Genomic DNA, 18,548 nt, shown 5'->3' on the forward strand with positions numbered 1-18,548 from the left:
ATAATAGTGATTGATGAGACTTGTAACAGATTTAATGTTAGGTTGGAGATATAGAGATAAACTCGGGTCTAAAGGGTTCAGATTATGCAGAGCCAACTTTGAAAATTTGAAGTGCAAATTCAGTAATGTAAATGCACGAGGAAGACATGGTAGTGAGGTTTGACACATAGACTATTCCTAAGAGAGATAATTTTAAGTATTTTGGATATTTAATTCAAGGAGGAGGAGAGATCGATGAAGAAGTCACGCATCATATTGGTGCAATAAAAAGATATCACTTAAACTTAAAGGTAAATTCTACAAAGTGATGGTTAGATCGATTTTGTTCTATGAGACAGATTGTTCAAGAACTCTCATGTTTAGAAGATACAAGTTGTGGAAATAGGATGCTGAGAAAGATGTATGGACATTACTTGGAACGATAATATTATGAATGAGGATATTTAGGACATAGTGAGAGTGACCTCTATGGTGAACAAGATGAGAAAAGTGAGGTTGAGATGGGTTGGGCATCCAAAGAGGGGATGCTCAGATGCCCAAGTGAAGAAGTGCGAGAGGTTAGATATAGTGGGTATATAGAGAGGTAGAGGTAGGCCAAAAAATATTTGTGAGAGGTACTTAGACAAGAAATGACACGACCTCAACTTATCTAGAACGTGACCTTAGATATGAGAGCGTAGAGGTCGTAGATTAGGGAAGAAATTAATATGTAGTGGAGTGTTGCCTTTTTGATGAGTTTAGGCTTGGCGGTGTTTGTCATAGACTCATAGTATTAGCCTTATTCTCATAGTTTCTTGCTTTTGATATCTATCATCATCTATTTTTTATTGTCTCTCAATTATCGTATTATTATTGTTGTTAATTATTCCTTATTAGTTGTTGTGTTTTCTTCATTGTCATTTTTCTTTTTCATATCTATTTTTGATTTTTTGTACTTGACCCGAGGGTGCTTCGAAAATAACTTCTCCACCTTTTAGAGGTAGAGATAAGATTTACGTATATTCTACCATCTCCGATCCACTCAATGGTACGTTGTTGTTGTAATAAATGTCCTAATTAGATTAGGTGGAAAAAAAATTAGCCACGTGTTGTGCCATTTGACACTCTTTATAAACTAAGGGATCTTTTGGTTTGGATATAAATTATGTTGGAATTAGTTATGTTGAGATAAATTATGATGGGATAAGGTATGCTATGATTAGTTATGCTGAAAGTAGTTTTTATTGCTTATGTAGTTGGTCATATTCAAAATTATAATAATTGCATAATTTTTAAAAATAAGTTGTTTGTTTACAAAAATACCCTCCATCATATTTAATTTTTTATATATTTTCTTTGAAATCTTTAGTTATTCCTTCCTAAAAATAAAATTTACATCTTATTTAACTTAAATATTTTATTTATGCATTTTCATGATTGTGTCGTGTGTTTTTAAAATTAAACATTCATCTTATTTAACTTAAAAATAGAACTTTCATCTTATTTAGCTTTAAATAAAATTTCCATCTTATTCAACTTTAAAATAAAACTTTCATCTTCTTTAGCTCAAAAATAAAACGTCTATCTTATTTAGCTTAAAAATAAAATTTTCATTTTAAGTTTATCAAAGTAAAAGAAATTTTCTTACTAAAATTATCTACATTTTAAAGTTATCTACGTTTTGATTTATATATAAAATATAATTTTTAAGTTAGTAATAAATTATTTAATTAAAAATATATAATTTAGTAGTGGAGTGAACATTTTAAGAGAAATCAAAATATAAATAAACATAAGAATTAAACAAATAAATTTCACTTATAATATATTCATAAATAAAAATTATATTTATAAAATATAATTTTTAATAGAAAAATATATTATCATAAAAACAACGACTAATTAAAGTTATGAATATTATTATAAATGTTATTAAAAATTAAGTAAATATACATGAATGTAAAAGTGGTGTATAAAAGAGAGTTTAAGGGGATATTTTTGTTATTTGCATCTTTATCCCAGGATAAGTTATTCTGGAATTACTATTCAATCTCTTGGAGGGGTAACTTATCCCAATACTAATTGTTAATCTTGGGATAAGTTATTCCAATCTTTGCAACCAAACAAAGAATTAAAGGTCACTCAAAAGTTATCCCAAAATTAACTCCTCTTATCCATCGCACCAAACGACCCCTAAGTGGAGTGGAAAACATATGCACCACCAACTAACTATAGAGGTGGTTTTAATACAAAGAGAGTAATAGTTTAGGCAGGTAAAAAGAATATTGAATAATTGAGGTATGAAACTTATGAAAGTGATAATTTAGATATGCTTTTGATCATTAACTCTTTAGTTTATTGAGGTTAGTGTGTACAATTAAATGAGGTGACATATTTAATGTGGTTAACTTACGCATAGATGCTTGAGAACTGGGCAAGTGACTCTTCAAATCTTTGAATCGAAAGTGTCTAATAGAAACATTTTGTCATATATTCATGTCCTCAATCAAAACATGTTATTGTTTGAATATCAAAATGAAATTTACTAACAAGTTCTAGCTTTACAAACTTATTTTTAGTGTAATGTCTTTTGACAAGAGATCTCCATTTTTACGCATAAGAGATCTTCATTTCTATATTAAAAAAAAGAAGACATTTAGTTTTATTTAAATTATAAGTAGACAAGATATCTCAATTTCTCTATAGGTTGGTATTGTTATGGGCTCTCCTTAAAATTCTACCATTGAGCTCATATGCACAAAATCACGTGTATATGATATACCATTGTTTAGGACTATTCTCAGGAGTGACAAACTTAAAATTTTATTCAAGCAAATGTATTTATTTTTGCTTGAACCTCAATATTTAGCGATACATTTTTCCTTTTGTAGTTTCTGCTATTTTTATTTATTTTTAGAGTGCGACCCAACTTTAGAACTTGATAAATTCCACGTTAATAAAAAGTTCTTATAAGCATCTTTTACAATTTTTTCAACTAATACTAATATTATGAACTAATCTCTTTGTGTTATGCCAAATTCCCCCAATTCCCATCAATTCTAACAAATAAAGTTTAATGAATATTTAATGATTGACATGTCGATTGACTGATAAAAACAGAAATGATATTGATGGGCCTATTCCTTCTTAGCATCCAAAAGTCTAGAAATGTTAAATTTTGACAAACTAAAATGACCAATATTTTTCCGTAGGGAATTTTGAATTTAAAAGAGCCAATTTTTCAAAAAATCAAACACAACGTACACCATAACATAAATCACTTTTTTATTTGAGCTAATTTCCCGCCCCCTCTCACTCATCCTTTAAGCACCCATTTGGCCCTTTTTGATCATCATCGCTAGGGTTTTCATTATTTTTTTTTCAAAATCGAAGAAGATGAAACGGATTCGCAAGCAGAAGAAACCTGAAATTCCAAAGGTACAATCATTATTCTTACAATTTGTAGCTTCCGAAATGGATCCGCATGTGTTTTTTCTATCTGCTTTATGGAGTATGTGAGTTTCGATTATTTTTTTTTGCAGCTGATGTTGGAGGAAATTGTCGGTTTCACAACTGCGAATGCAAATGGACTGGCTTCCGGAGTTTTGAATTCCAAATGCGTGTATATTGCCGGCTGTGTTGCGGTGGTTTATGACGTAGATTCCTCCACGCAGTCGCATTTAGTTGTATCCAATCGGTTGCCAAAGCCGTTGAGCTGTGTTGCGGTTTCATGTGACGGACGTTTTATTGCTGCTGGAGAGGTATGATATCTGTGCTCAACTTGGAGAATTTCTCTATTTGAGCCTTTTGTTTTGTATTACATTTTGTAGTATTAAGAGATTAGAATGACGTAGTGATCTAGACGGAAAAAAGAAGTGAGGCTTAAGTAAGCAAATGAGGTTGAACGTTTGGGTTTCTATTTAAGAGTTTAGGTCTAACGGTTGAGTTGTGGGAATAAGGAAGGTAGGCGGAGGCATAGTTCCTGAGTCTTCTTTGCATTAGAGGAACTAGTTCAATTGAACAGACTAGAAATAGTTGTCTTTTCAATTTTACTGATGTCGCCATTAGATAGTCAAAGCATTGTCCTACAGGAGACTTCACAATGATGAGCCAGTGACATAAGGATTAGCATATAATTAGTCTTCTTTTTGAAGAAAAAAAGGAGGATTAATTTCATGGCGGTTGGCACCAAGACTGATGGCAATGAGGTGTTGAAGGTTTAAAGTGGGTCCATATCCTTTTTGTATAGTTCAAATGCATGCTAATTGAGGCTTAGAAGGTCCTTTCCTGGTTTTGTAAGGATGTCACATCATGGGCTTATGCTGACTCTCCGAGAAGCAGAACAACACCTTGTTAGATCAATGCAAGATTATGATGTTGCTCTTGATGGACTTAGATTTGTACCCACTAATAAAATAGTCTTTTAAATTGGCACCAGCAATTCACCTTGCAGTGCTCCCTTGAGGATAGAGCCCGGTCCCTGTACTGTTTCTTGAGGATGTTGCCCCAGCTTAGGTGGTCATAGGCTCATAAAAAAGTGTTTATTTTATCCATTAATGCACTACTATAGTCAAATAAGAATCATTATAAAGAGGTAAAAGGGTTGGACCTGACAGAAATCAACAGCAGCAAAATGAAAAGAAAAGACTCTGCAAGTGCGGAAGTTTTCTCTGTATTGAAGCTTAACAAAATGCTCTGTTACAAGAGTCTTAAATAGATGAAAAACTAGTAAACAAAAGAGCACGCTTATTTTCCTAGAAAATCTGAATCTAAAAACTGACTCCACTATTCCTATAGCCTAAAGACTAGGAAACAACTTATTTGACTCCTAAACAAATGCAACAACCAAATGACTACTTCACAAAACTAGCTGCCAACATTCCCTCTCTTAAACTGAAATATCTTTCAGTTTAATTTGCAAACACTGAGATGATCACGTAGCTTTAGGAATAACACTGACTTTAGGGGCTTTGTGAACATGTCTGCGACCTGCTCTTCACTTCTGCAATAAATAAGGCTAATCTTTGCATCCTTAGTTAGATCACGCAAGAAGTGATACTTCACATCTTTGGCTTAGTTCGTCCATGTTCAACTAGATTCTTTGAAAGGTTAATCGCCGAAGTATTGTCACAATAAATTGGTGTTGGTCCTTCCTGCTTAAAATGAAGTTCTACAAGAATATTCCTTAGCCAAACAGCTTGACAAGCACATGACATTGCAGCAACATACTCTGCCTCTGTAGTCGACAAAGTAACAATAGATTGTTTCTTTGATGTCCAAGAAACAACTCCAGAACCCAGCAGAAAAACGTATCCTGATGTACTTTTCCTGTCTTCAAAATTTCCAGCGTAGTCACTATCAGTGTAACCAACCAAATCTCCAGCTGCTTTCTTCTTATAAAAAAATTCAAAATCACTGGTACCATTCAAGTACCGCATAATTCTCTTGGCAGCTTGTAAATGCATTTCTGTTGGACACTCCATGAACCTGCTAATGAGACTTATAGCGTGCATAACATCAGGTCTTGTTGCAGTCAAGTACATCAGGCTTCCCACTATTTGCTTGTATAATGTGTTGTCCATTTTTCTACCTTCAGATTCTTTGACGAGCTTCAGACCCTTCTCCATTGGTGTGCTCACAGAGTTGCAATTTTTCATCTGAAATCTGTCCAGATATCTTGCACATATTTCTTTTGAGAAATAAAAATGCCATGAGCAAATTGATTCACTTCTAGACCAAGAAAGAAATGCATCATACCCAAATCCGACATGTCAAACTCAATCATCATGGACTTCTTAAAATTCTCAATCTTAGCCATATCACTTCTGATATAAATTAAGTCATCCACATATAAACACACCATTAAGATCCCTGCACCCTTCTTTTTTATATAAAGGGTGTGTTCATATGGACACTTTCGAAATCCCTCCTTTGCAAAATAAGCATCTATACGACTATACCAAGCTCTTGGAGCTTGTTTTAGTCCATATAGAGCCTTTTTCAATCTAAACACTTTATTCTCAGCACCAAATTTCACATAGCCAGGAGGTTGTTCGATAAATACCTTTTCTTGTAGTTCACCATGTAGGAAGGCAGACTTCACATCCAACTGGAAGATTTTCCAAGCATTTTAGGCAGCCAAAGCAATCACCAATCTTATGATATCTAACTGAGCAACGGGAGCAAACACATCTACCTAGTCAACACCATATTCTTGCTTATAGTCTTTTGCTACCAAGCAAGCTTTGAACTTGTCGACCTCTCCATTTGCCTTCAACTTTATTTTGTAAACCCATTTGACATTGATGGTTTTCTGATTTTCTAGAAGATTTGTCAACTCCCAAGTATCATTTCTTTCAATTGATCTAATCTCCTCATCCATGGCTTGCTGCCACTTTAGATCTTTGACGGCGTCGATAAAAGATATAGGATCACAATTTGAAAATAAATAAAATGGTTGACTGTATTTCCAGATTTACTAATACCATATACCTCATAATTTTCCATCCAGCTTGGTGCACCTCTGCTGCATTGAGGACATTCATTGTTGAACTGAGCATCACTTGATTCATTTTCAACACCTGCAGCATCTTGTACTGTTGGACTTGCCTGTGAACTGATACCCACTGGTGGTTCTGGTACTTTTTCTTCTTCTTCAATAGAAAATGGAATATGTTGAAACGAACTATTATTGCTCCAATTCCAAGTTGCTTCTTCATAAAAAATAACATCTTGGCTAATAACAATTTTCTTGGTAATAGGATTGAACAAGTGATAAGCTTTTGATTTGTTGCTAAGACCAAGGAAAATGCATTTCTGACCTTTATCATCCAACATCTTCCTCGCAACATCTGGATTGTGCGCATATGCTATACACCAGAAAATCTAGAAAAACTTAACATTTGGTTTACGCCCGCTCCAAGCTTAATGAGGTGTCATATTTCGAATAGAGTTGGTAGGACCTCTATTCAATATATGAATGCTCCAACGAACAACTTCTGCCCAAAAGTTTCTTGGTAAACCACTTCTCTTCAAAAGACTACGCACCATATCAAGAATTGTGCGATTTTTCCTTTCACACACACCATTCTGTTGAGGTGTGCAGGCTGCTGTAAGTTGCCTCTTAATTCCATGCTTCTCACAAAATTCTACAAATTCTTGTGAGTTGTATTCCCCACCCTGATCAGTCTGCAAGTACTTAATTTGACAACCAACTTCATTTTTAGCAAGGACTTTAAACTTCTTAGAAGTTTTAAACGCTTCAAAATTTTCTTTTAGGAAACATATCCATGTATTTCTGCTATAATCATCAATGAAGCTAATGAAATAACGTTTACCTCCATTGGATGTAAGACTTATCGGACCACAAATATCTGCGTGCACCAACTCTAACTCCTTCTTTGCTCTCCAAAACTTGCCTGTTGGAAATGGTTCACGATCTTGCTTGCTAACTACATACTCTTCACATACTTTATCGGGAGATTCAAGCGGTGAAAGACCCAACACCAACTGTTTTTGCTTTAAGAACTTCAAGCTTCCAAAATTTAAATGCTTGTAACGAAAATGCCACTTCCAGGCATCTTCTTTCACTTTTGTAGAAAGACAAGAGTTTATAGAGTTGTGAAGATATAAAGGGAACAAGCGATTTGATGACATGTTAATCTGAGTGATTAACCTCAAATAAGGATCTCGTATCTTACAAACTCCACCTTTTATATTAAGTTCATATCCCTTTTTTTGAAGCTGACCAACACTTAATAAATTTGTCTTCAACACAGGGACATAAAACACATCACCTATGGTATGAATGGAGTTGTTTTTGGTTGACACTTGAAACTTCCGTTTTCCCATGGCAGAGACCACTGAATTATCTCAAAATCTCACAAATCTTGTAAAGTTTCATCCAACTCTGAGAATGCCTCTTTCTGCCCACACATGTGATTACTGCAACCGGTATCGAGAAACCATACATGAGAGGAAACTTTCTCTTTGGAAGTATATGCCATCAAAAGAGAAACCTCCTCTTCTTCTTCCTTTGTTTCCCCATCTTTCTTCGTCTCTGCAAAGTTAGATCTGCCGCCACGAATCCTATTTAAATTGATACGACACTCAGATAGATAGTGTCCTAATTGATGGCATCGATAGCATTCAACTTGAGACTTATCACATCTCTTTTCCTTTTCCAGAGAATCGCTTTCTCTGCTCCTCCTTTTTGTGGTGCCAATTTTTTCCCTTCCATTTAGCTTTCTCCTGATCTGTTCCTTTTGAAGATGACATTGCCTTCAATGCTACTTCATCCTTGTCTTGCAGGTTTATTTTCTGCTCATGAACCAACAAAGAGCGCTGCAACTCGTCAATAGAAAGAGTATTGATATCTTTGGATTCTTCAATTGAGCAAACAATATAGTTGAACTTTGCTGTCATTGAGTGAAGTATTTTCTCAATGATGGTAACATCCTCCAGTTTTTTGCCTTGAATTCGCATTTTATTTGCGATAGACAGTATCCTAGAGAAATAATCTGTTAGCGATTCACCAACTTGCATACGCAGAGCCTCGAACTCACCACGAAGTGATTGAAGCTACACTGCTTCGCCTTAGCTGTTCCTTGATACTTCTTCTTTATGAAATCCCATATTTGTTTAGAAGTATCCTTGCAAAGATGGGTTTCCAGTATTGAGCGATCAATAGCCTGAAAAAGGTAATTCTTCGCTTTGAGATCCTTTAACCTTAGACTGTCCAACTCTGCCTTTTGTGCTTCCGACAAGGCAGTACCAGTTGCTGGCTCTTGCACGCCAATACTGCCAACTGACCAAAACTCTTTGGACCTAAGGAAGTTCTCCATCAACATGCTCCAATGGTTGTAATGACCATCGAAGCGTGGAATAGTGGCCTGAACAAAACTTTCAGAAGCCATCTTTTGCTGCTGCAATAGTACTCCAAAAAATATTAAAAAAACTTTCTGGCTCGGATACCAGATGACAGAAATCAACAGCAGCAAAATGAAAAGATTCTGCAAGTGCGGAAGTTTTCTCTGTATTGAAGCTTAACAAAATACTCTGTTACAACAGTCTTAAATAGATGAAAAACTAGTAAACAAAAGAGCACGTTTATTCTCCTAGAAAATCTGAATCTAAAAAATGACTTCACTATTTCAATAGCCTAAAGACTAGGAAACAACTTATTTGACTCCTAAATAAATGCAACAACCAAACAACTACTCCACAAAGCTAGCTGCCAACAGGACCGGCTATATTCACCTTTGTACCTCTTTCTCCAGATTGTCTTTCCAGCTTCAACAATATGTCTCTTCTGCTTGTTTTGAAGATATGTGTTGCACTTCACAAAATATTAAATCAAATTGTGTTCTTCTTTTAGGTTTGCTGTAAGTCTGAATACATAGGTAGTCATGACGCGATCTTACATGTGTTAGAATCCTTGTAAGAAGAAAAAAGCTTATGTAACTATCCATTTTGGTCTAGCACCATTTGTGCTGATATCTATATATACACAAATATGTTACCTTTTCAGAATAAAATATGTCCCCTATACTTCTAAGGCTTGTTAAAGCTGCAACATGGATAAAATTAGCTATCCTTCTCAAACTTATAAACTATATGCTCATAGAACTGTCTTTCATTTTAGTAGTAAAAGCTACTTGTATACGTATTACAGCAGTAAAAGATACATACAGACACACATATAAAGATTGTTCTGTTCAACTGGTGTGACTAGTTTTTTATTTTTACTTTTGTAAAGCCTTGGAAACAGCCTCTGGCAGAAATGCAAGGTAAGGCTGCGTACAACAGACCCTTGTGGTCGGGCCCTTCCCCGGACCCTGCGCATAGCGGGAGCTTAAGTGCACCGGGCTGCCCTTTTTTTTTTACTTTTGTAAAGTCAGTTTTTGCACTTACTAATGGGCCAATGCTTCAGTCAGGACCTCATCCTGCTGTAGTGATATGGGAAGCAGCAAGCTTGGCTATGAAATACGAATTGAAGAATCATCAACACGGCGTAGCATGCATTGCCTTTTCACCTGATGGTTTGTTGTAATTAGTCGTTGCTCTTTATCTAAGCAACTAGTTTTCGCTGAGATACATGAAATGTGACATAACCCTCGATATCTTATTCTTCTTTCCCGTTTTCTTGATTCTGTTACTACCTGCAGGAAAACACCTTGCTTCTGTTGGATATCCTCATGATGGATATATTTGCCTCTGGGATTTTCAAAGTCAGACTTTAATTACAAAATGCAAGGGGTGCACACCAAGTTCTGCAGTTGCATCTATTAGCTTCTCATCAGATGGAAGATTCTTTATCACCGCAGGAAAGAAGCACCTGAAGTTCTGGAAATTGGGATTATCTACTAGATCTCGTATGATAGCTCGAACAGCATCAGGAGCAATTGGAAAGCAAGCTAATCTTGGCCATCATAAAGGATGCTCGTTCATAGCTGTTGCATCTCCTATGTGGAGTGAGAGTAGTCTCCTAGATCACATTCAAACTGGTGAAGTTTCTCATGTTTATGCACTGACAGATGCAGGTAGTTTAACATACATCTATTATTTTTATGTGGGTGCATGTTCCTGAGCACTTTAATTTCTTCTTTTTTTAATAGGGGTTTTGTGCCTTCTAAACTCAGAGATGACTGTTGCAAATTCTGTTGAATTACAGGTATATGTTATTATATCTTGCACATTAACACTCAATTACATTGAAGAAAGCTTCGAAAAGAATGTACTTCCTGAAATTTTGTGATATTAAAGTGCTATAAACTGGTATGTACTACCTTTTCAAATATAATAAGGCCCTCTAGTCTTCTCATCATTTTTGTACTTGGGCTTCAGGTTGAGAAAGGCTTTGGACTATCTGTATCCAGAAAGTTGGTTGCTTGTGCATGCAATAATGGACAAGTTAAACTTTTTTCTGTGAACTCTCTTTCATATGCTGGAAGCTTATACTTTCCTGAAACCAGATGCAGTAAAGAAAATGTTGCAGACTGCCATGTAATGATTGAAAAAAATGGATATGATCAGTTGCAGAGTCTACCTAATGCAATTGCTTGTCAATTTTCAACATTGCAAAAACTTGGTGAGTAACTAGTTATTCGGTGGAAGGAATTTATTCCTAAATTCATAAATTTTGATGGTAACTTCTCCTTTACAGTTGTGATATATGATGACCACAGCCTTTTCATATGGGATATTCAGGATGTTGACAAGGTGTTTCTCTGAAACTCTTATTCTTTCCGAACCTTGACTTGCTTATTTCCTTTAGTTTGGCATAAGCCATGATGGATCATGCTCTTTTGGGCTTGAACTCAACTTTGCGACCATGTGGCATATGTAAGACTGATAATCATAATAGTGCCGTGGTATATTTTTCAGGCCAGCAGGTGCTCTGTGCTAGTTTCACATAGTGCTTGCATATGGGACATCAAGAATTTCTCATGCGAACACATGCATGACTCCTCCAAAGCATGCATTGCTAAAGGATGTTCTGGTGGAGTTTCTTTTGCAACATGCTCAGCTGATGGCAGCATCAGGTTGTGGGATCTTGAATTACAATCTAGTAGCTTGCATCTTCCAACAGAAGACAAATCTATGAGTACCCTTTCAGCAGGCTCTACACATTTAGGTGTGCCATCTTTCCTCAAGATACCAAAAAGTGCTCTTTTCATACTTGGATCTTTGCTAAAGTTTGCCTCAAATATATTAGCAAAGATCAAGTATAAAATAATATATTTTACATTATCAAAAGAAAAAGTTTGCCTCAAGTATCTCTATTGTAATATGCCACTCATGTTGTTAATACTCTTTTTTTTGGTATATAAACAGAGAGGACTGGTGTTTTTGAACGTGATTCTCTGGTAGCAGGCTTTGCCTCTACAGGTTATCGTTCAATGGCAGTCAGTTCAGATGGAATGTATCTGGGAGCTGGTGACTTCCTTGGAAACCTTCATATATTCAACCTAACCACAACTGATTATATGTGCATCCAGGTAAACCTGTATAACTTTAGGCTGCGGTTAATTGAAGCGGTTAGCTTCTTTAATGAGCTGATCGGTGAATTTTTTTTGTTTGAAAGCGTTTCTTGCTTATAATTCTTTTCGAAGTGTATACTCCATGGCCATGTAAACCAAATTACACCTGATATCCTTACACTTGTAGGGTGCTCATGACGGCGAAATTCTATCACTGAGTTTCAGTTTGCAAAGCATTGACTCTCCTGCTGATAAGTTTCCACACAGCCATTATTTTCTTGCCTCGGGGGGAAAGGATGGCATGATTCATCTCTATGATGTTCAAAGGTTTGACTTTGGTCATTTGAGTTTGTTCAACAAGTTAAGTAGTCATTTATAACTAACTTGACTCCCATTTCAGGAACTTTGACCTCATTGGAAGTTTTCGCGATCATTCTTCTCCTGTGACCTGCGTGAAATGTGCTTGCAGTGGCACTAAGATTATCAGTTGCAACGCGGATAGGTTAGAGTAGACTTTGAAAGCAACAAGTAAATTTAGATGAAATTGATATGTTTGAAGCATAATCATCTTGACACACACTCTTTTCCTGTACGCCCATAAGCTTCTTAACATTTAACATGATTTTGTAACTTATGCTTGAGGAATGACTTAATTTTTATACATTGCACGACTTCACTTGTGAGGACCCAAATCATTCTATGCAATTGCTTCTACATAATATGTCATGTCCCTTTACTCTTGTGTTTGCCTGACAGGTCTCTGGTTTTCTGTGATGTTTCTATGATCGATTCAGCATACAAGATATCTTGCTATCATCGAGTCTTACCGGGAGTTGTTTATGACATGGCAGTTGATGCTTCCACTGAGATTGTTGTCACTATGGGGCAGGTAAATTGTGAATTGCAGTGTTTGCTTCCTTTACTCTTTCTGAAAGATAAATTCAGATAGATACTCCCTCTATTCCATATTAACTGAATTTGTAAGACAATGCACACATATTAAGAAAAATATTTAAGGACATAATTTGAACCATACTTTCCATTATTGCCCTTTGTAAAATCATAAATATAACTTTTCAAGTAGTGTGATTATCTCCTAGAAAATATAATATATGAAAGGCAAATATGGAAAAAGTTTCAAACATCCATCTTAAACTTTGAACAATTCAATTATTTTGAACAATGAAAAATCCCTCAAAAATTCAATTAATATGGAATGGAGGGAGTAATGATTAAAGAAGGCTGTTAATTTCTTCTTATGGAGAGAACATGTCAGAACATTGAATAACTCAGACTATGTCAAATTGTAGACTTAAGAGTGTTTTTTTTGTCTTAGGATAAGAAGATTAACACATTCAGCATTCCTCCTGGGAAGTTAATCAGGTCATTTAAGCATATTGGAGGGGATCCTATCAAGGTACATAAATACTGACAAACTATTGAATAGGTATCATCTAATTGATTTTATGTTAGACTCACATCACTTTTTACAGGTATCTGTGGATCCCAGCTCTAGTTATCTGGTTTGCTCCGACTCTTTTAAGATTCTCTGCTTATATGACATTATGGCTGGGGATATGGTCGCACAAGCAGTGGGGCATGGTGATGTTATCACTGGTGTCATCTTTTTACCTGACTGCAAGCATCTCGTTTCTGTGAGTACATCCTATGGACATTTTCCTGATCTAGTATTCTGCTTATCTGAACTATGATCTTTCTAATTAGAAGTTTCATAGTTGGTTCCCACCAGGCAACCAGTATAGTGAGAACTAACCTATAATGAACGCCAAACTTGGACAAACTTAGATGTCTTATCACCTTGTTCTTCCTAATTTGTGCTGCTAAGGTGAAGTCATACTTAAAAGGTTCTTCAAATTTTAATGACTCTATTTCCAAGTTAGCTCTTGCTTCATGGTTGATTCATCTGGGTGGCTCCAATATAGATTGACATTGGGATAACTAGAGACTAAGGAAAACAACTAAAGGATTTAGAATAGAACGAACCTTAATATATAAACTAGAACAAGTAAAGGTAGTCTTTTCTCCATGTGTCCTTAAGTCCAAGTTCATGATGGTAATGGTTGGAAGAATACTTCAAAGTCCATGATGGCTACCTCGGGCGCCATCACTGTGAGGGAGTGGTGCAAAATAATTGTATTCATGTTACTTTGAAGGGGAGGTAAAGTTGCTGCCATGTGAGCAGGAGGTCACGGGTTCAAGCCTTGAAAGAAACAGCCTCTGGCAGAAATGCAAGGTAAAGTTGCTACAATAGACCCTTGTGGTCGGGCCCTTCCCTGGACTCTACGCATAGCGGGAGCTTAGTGCACCGGGTTGCCCCTTACTTTGAAATAATGAACCACTCTAGAGCTGCTGCAAACTTCTCCTATCTACAATGATTTGCTCTATAATTCCTGTTTTACACTAGTTTATTTAGCTTTTCACCCCAATATTAGCATAGATTTCTGATGATTTCAGGTTAGTAGTGATGGTTGTATCTTTGTTTGGAAAGTCCCTGGTTCTTTATCGTCAAGGATGCTGAGGAAAATTAAGGAAAATGCTTGTCCGCTATCCCCAGCAAAATTTGCTGCTCCAGCAACTTCAGATCAAATCAAACTTCATGTGGTTAATTACCACCAGCCAGAAGGCATATCTATGACCCCAAACGTCTTCCAAGTAAATCAGAGAGTACTCTGTCGAGAAATGAGTTCACCAGCGACAACATTTAAATTCAGTATTTCAAGACTCCCAAAGTGGGCACAAGCTAAAGTTGCTAACCTTCATTCCTTGATGACTGACCCAAATTCTTCATCCTCCAAGGTATCTCAAAATATAGTAGTAAAATTGCTAATTGCTTGTCATAACTTTGTAGTATATATACTTTATGGGATCATGTTCTTTTCCATACATTTATTTTCTTTTACGTCAATAAAAGGATAATTTGTGTATCATGCAGAATGTTTGTCTCATTTAACAATTCCTGAGAAATTCTTTCTTATTTGCCCTTTATTCTTGGTTGTGCCGATAAATGTTATTCTTTCCTTTGATTTTGATGTACATAATTGAAACTGTGGCTTGTCCAAAGCTAACGGAGGAAACATGTAGGACCCAACAGTCAAAAGATCCTTGTCCAGTTCGTGGAGGCAATACTATGTGCAATTGCCTTGCTTTCTGAGATGTTTTCTGTACCTTGCAGACTGGAAAAAGGGGATCAGCCGATACACAGCGACCAGCCTGTGAAACTGCCCATGTGTATGAAGAGGCATTAAATAATTTGGATGCTGCAGCTGAGAAAGCAGTGCAGTTGTTTTCTAAATTAGCAAATCAGCATGCGAGAATAGACAAGTCAAGGGAGCATGAAAATCAGTTATTGGCCAAGGCAGCAGAAATGCTTGTGCCAATAGCAAATAAAATCCATGCTACTGCCAAATTGGCACAATCTGCAAATACTGGTTCCAATGGGAATGCCAAAATGGATATTTCAACTAATGAAATTTGAGGTTATTCGATAAAATTGATCCACATCAACTAGCCAAGCTGAAGGGTTGCCACTAGCTTGTTAACTCAGGTAATATGACTTGATCCTTCCTCCCAGCAGTGACAAAGATCAATTTCCTTACCGTCAGTTTCTAACATTAAGGCAGCAACTATACTAACTGTCAAACTAGTTACCGTCTATTCCATTTTATGTGACACTCTTTCTTTTCTTTCTAGTCAGTTCCAAAAAGAATGACATATTCCTATAGTTAAAAACAATTCAACTTTAAACTTCCCATTTTGTAACCACAAAAATGTGATGGTGTGTTAATAACATAAATTTCAAAAGTCTGTCTTTCTTTGTAAATTTAGTGCCCAGTCAAATAGGTTCGCTAAATTTGCATCGAGCTAATCCTTCTCTCTCTAATTGTAAATGTAATTTGATTTGAATAAATGCTTAGTGCTGGCATTACTTCTGAAATATCCTACTTAGTATCAGAGCTGGAACTTGGAAACCCTCGAATTAGCATGTAGCACAATACTTATTTTTTGAATATGTGAAGAAAAAATGTTATTAATTCATTGTATATAAGGTTTTCAATTAGCATACTATGTACCACTTCTTATATTGTGCTTTACCTTGGGAATTCTTTTTCTTCGAAATGTCAGCAGTGTCAGCACTTGTGGAAGCTTTACTGTTTGTTCATGCTACATGAAATACACAACACTTGGCATTGCTTTTCCTCTCAAGGTGGCATTGCTTCTCATGGCTGTCTTAACACGGGACAATCTTCAAAGAAGTTTTATTTTGTGCAATGGACGGCATTCATGTGGAAACTTCAGCCACCTCTTTATTCATTGCAATGTGACTGCTCAACTTTGGGAAATATTCTGAACATTGCTGGTTTGAAGTGGGTACAACTTTGGGAAATGATGCCTAAGACTACTACCAAATCACTTCACTGCTGGAAAAAAAAACAAAGAGGAAGAGATAATGTGGAAAGAGAGGAACCTAAGATGTTTTGAAGACAGCAAAATCTACTCAACAGATCAACTCTAATTGTCCATTCAACTTTTCTCTTTGGTGCAAAGAGAAACTTAGAATCCCTACAAGATTAGATTAGTTACGGTAAGGTTCCATTTGTGTACATATTCTTCTCTGACTCTATTTGTGGGATTACACTAATGTTATTGTTGTTGTTCACTTGTACATAGAAGTGACAAACTTAACTCATTAGACCCGCCCAAACCTATCCTGTATTTGAAGGGATGGGTTGATTTGGGACAACTCGTCTTAACCCGTGAAATGAAATAGCCCAAGTTCAACCCATGAATGTGTGCAAGCCCAACCTGTCAAAAAGTATTCTCCACTTTGATGCATTTCCAGTTTCCTGTTTCATATAATGTTTTATCCATTGATTTCAGTTTGTCTCGTCCAATTTAATTCATTCTGATTTCTGAGCTTTTGTTTTCTTGGAGTTCTGGTTTGGTTCTTTCTTGTATTATGTTTATCCAATTTAATGCATTAAAATTTATGGGTTTTATTTGTTTCTAAAAGCAAAGTGTATAAAATGTTTCACCAACTACAATAAGGCTAACGGCGTCCTACAGTATTTGCATGAATATTTAATTATTGATTATCAGAAATGTAGTGAGAATTTGTAAGATATATAGATATTGTGCTTAATAAGCTAGAATTTGAGATTTGTTTGCATAACTTTATAACTTGTAACTTGTTTGAGAATATTTGATTGAGAAAGTTCATTGATATCTCCAAAAAGAAAGAAGAAAAGTTGAATCAAGTCGGGTGTTTTGGATATAACCCACTATTAAGTTTATCTTGAACTAACTCATCTTAATCGAAGTAACCTTTGAACATAATTGTTCAAATAGCTCTTTTATTTCATTCTATTTTAATCCGCTCAAATTCTTTCCGAATTGCCAATTTGATACCCTTAATGCTTCATTTATAATGTACCTTTTTTCTCAAGAAAATGATACGATCAATGACTGTCCATTTTGTGAAACACTGGAACCATGGAAGGATCTTCCTTTAACCTACAAAATGTACCTAAAAAAGAAACTAATGGAGTGTATGTACATTATACATTCGTCGACTATTTTTAGTTTAAGCGGTTGGATGAACGATTATTTAATTAACTCATGAAGTGAGTGTTTTTTGTTTATGCTTGATAGAGTATGATATACAATTGATGGAATGACCATTGGAGCCTATAGAGTCTCATCAAAGCTTTGCAAATTTTGATCCATAAAACAAGCAGTCACTTCACTGCTTGAGCTAAGCATTAAGAATGGGGATTGTGGCACTTGCTTTGAGAATTTTTTTGGTAATCATCCCAACTTTTAAAATACCAAATACTTGGGAAAATGTAATTTTTTTCCTAATAGAAAACAAAACAAATGAGGACTCATTCCAAGAGTATTTATCTTATTGGTGTGGTAAGTTTGTCAAAAATAGAACTATGACGGAAGTAAAATTGCAATAAGCTGGTAGTCAAACTGTAAAGTGCTGTTTAGACTACCTCCTTTTTGGTAGAACTATTGCTTATGAGATATTTTGATCTGCTTCACACAAAGAAAAATTTAAACAAAAAATAATCTTTTTTCTAGTTTGGAAATTGTTTAAAGGAATTTGAAAATGGTATGTGTGGTATCTTTTATCTTTTCTCTATTTTTTTTTCATTTTTTTTTCCAAGCCTTGTTTTTTTGGGTCAATTAGCTGGCCCAATTATTCCTAAATGGGGCACTGAAAGTGAGCTCTAATCAATAACCAAAAATCAAATCAAAAGTGGGCTTTAATTTTGTCTGAACTCTGAAAGTAAAGTGCATGTAAAACCCAGCCTGGAAAGTGGCTTATTGGGTCCATTCTCTTATCCAACAGAAAGAAATGGAAATGACTGCCAATAAAGTTGTGACAATGAATTCATATTTGAAACTGATAAATCAAGATACCTTTACAGAAATAATCATCTGGATTCACTATTTATTTATCATAGCCGATATACATAAATTATATTATTGAATATATAAGAATTTAAACATACTATACATCGATTACATATTGAATATACAAGAATTTAAACATACTATACA

At 35.4% G+C, this 18,548-nt stretch overlaps 1 protein-coding gene across 4 annotated transcripts; it reads left to right on the top strand.

Moving 5' to 3' along the window:
• Window positions 1-3,183: 3,183 nt before the first annotated feature.
• Window positions 3,184-16,764, top strand: LOC129882359 (uncharacterized). Of its 4 annotated transcripts, none has more exons than XM_055956613.1 (17): window positions 3,184-3,417; window positions 3,522-3,740; window positions 9,911-10,019; window positions 10,146-10,520; window positions 10,596-10,651; window positions 10,825-11,068; window positions 11,144-11,199; window positions 11,365-11,614; window positions 11,815-11,978; window positions 12,148-12,287; window positions 12,361-12,462; window positions 12,717-12,849; window positions 13,297-13,377; window positions 13,454-13,615; window positions 14,436-14,777; window positions 15,154-15,525; window positions 16,104-16,764. In XM_055956613.1, exons 1-16 carry the CDS (start codon window positions 3,376-3,378, stop codon window positions 15,454-15,456), a joined length of 2,778 nt encoding a protein of 925 aa, XP_055812588.1. In that variant the 5' UTR covers window positions 3,184-3,375; the 3' UTR covers window positions 15,457-15,525; window positions 16,104-16,764. The 4 variants fall into 4 exon arrangements, with proteins under 4 accessions (XP_055812588.1, XP_055812587.1, XP_055812591.1 ...); XM_055956612.1 differs by having other exon boundaries at window positions 16,107-16,764; XM_055956616.1 differs by lacking the exon at window positions 3,184-3,417 and having other exon boundaries at window positions 3,658-3,740; window positions 9,915-10,019; window positions 16,107-16,764.
• Window positions 16,765-18,548: the final 1,784 nt, after the last annotated feature.

The sequence above is a fragment of the Solanum dulcamara genome, chromosome 3, assembly GCF_947179165.1.
Source record: "Solanum dulcamara chromosome 3, daSolDulc1.2, whole genome shotgun sequence".
NCBI classification, from domain to species: domain Eukaryota; kingdom Viridiplantae; phylum Streptophyta; class Magnoliopsida; order Solanales; family Solanaceae; genus Solanum; species Solanum dulcamara.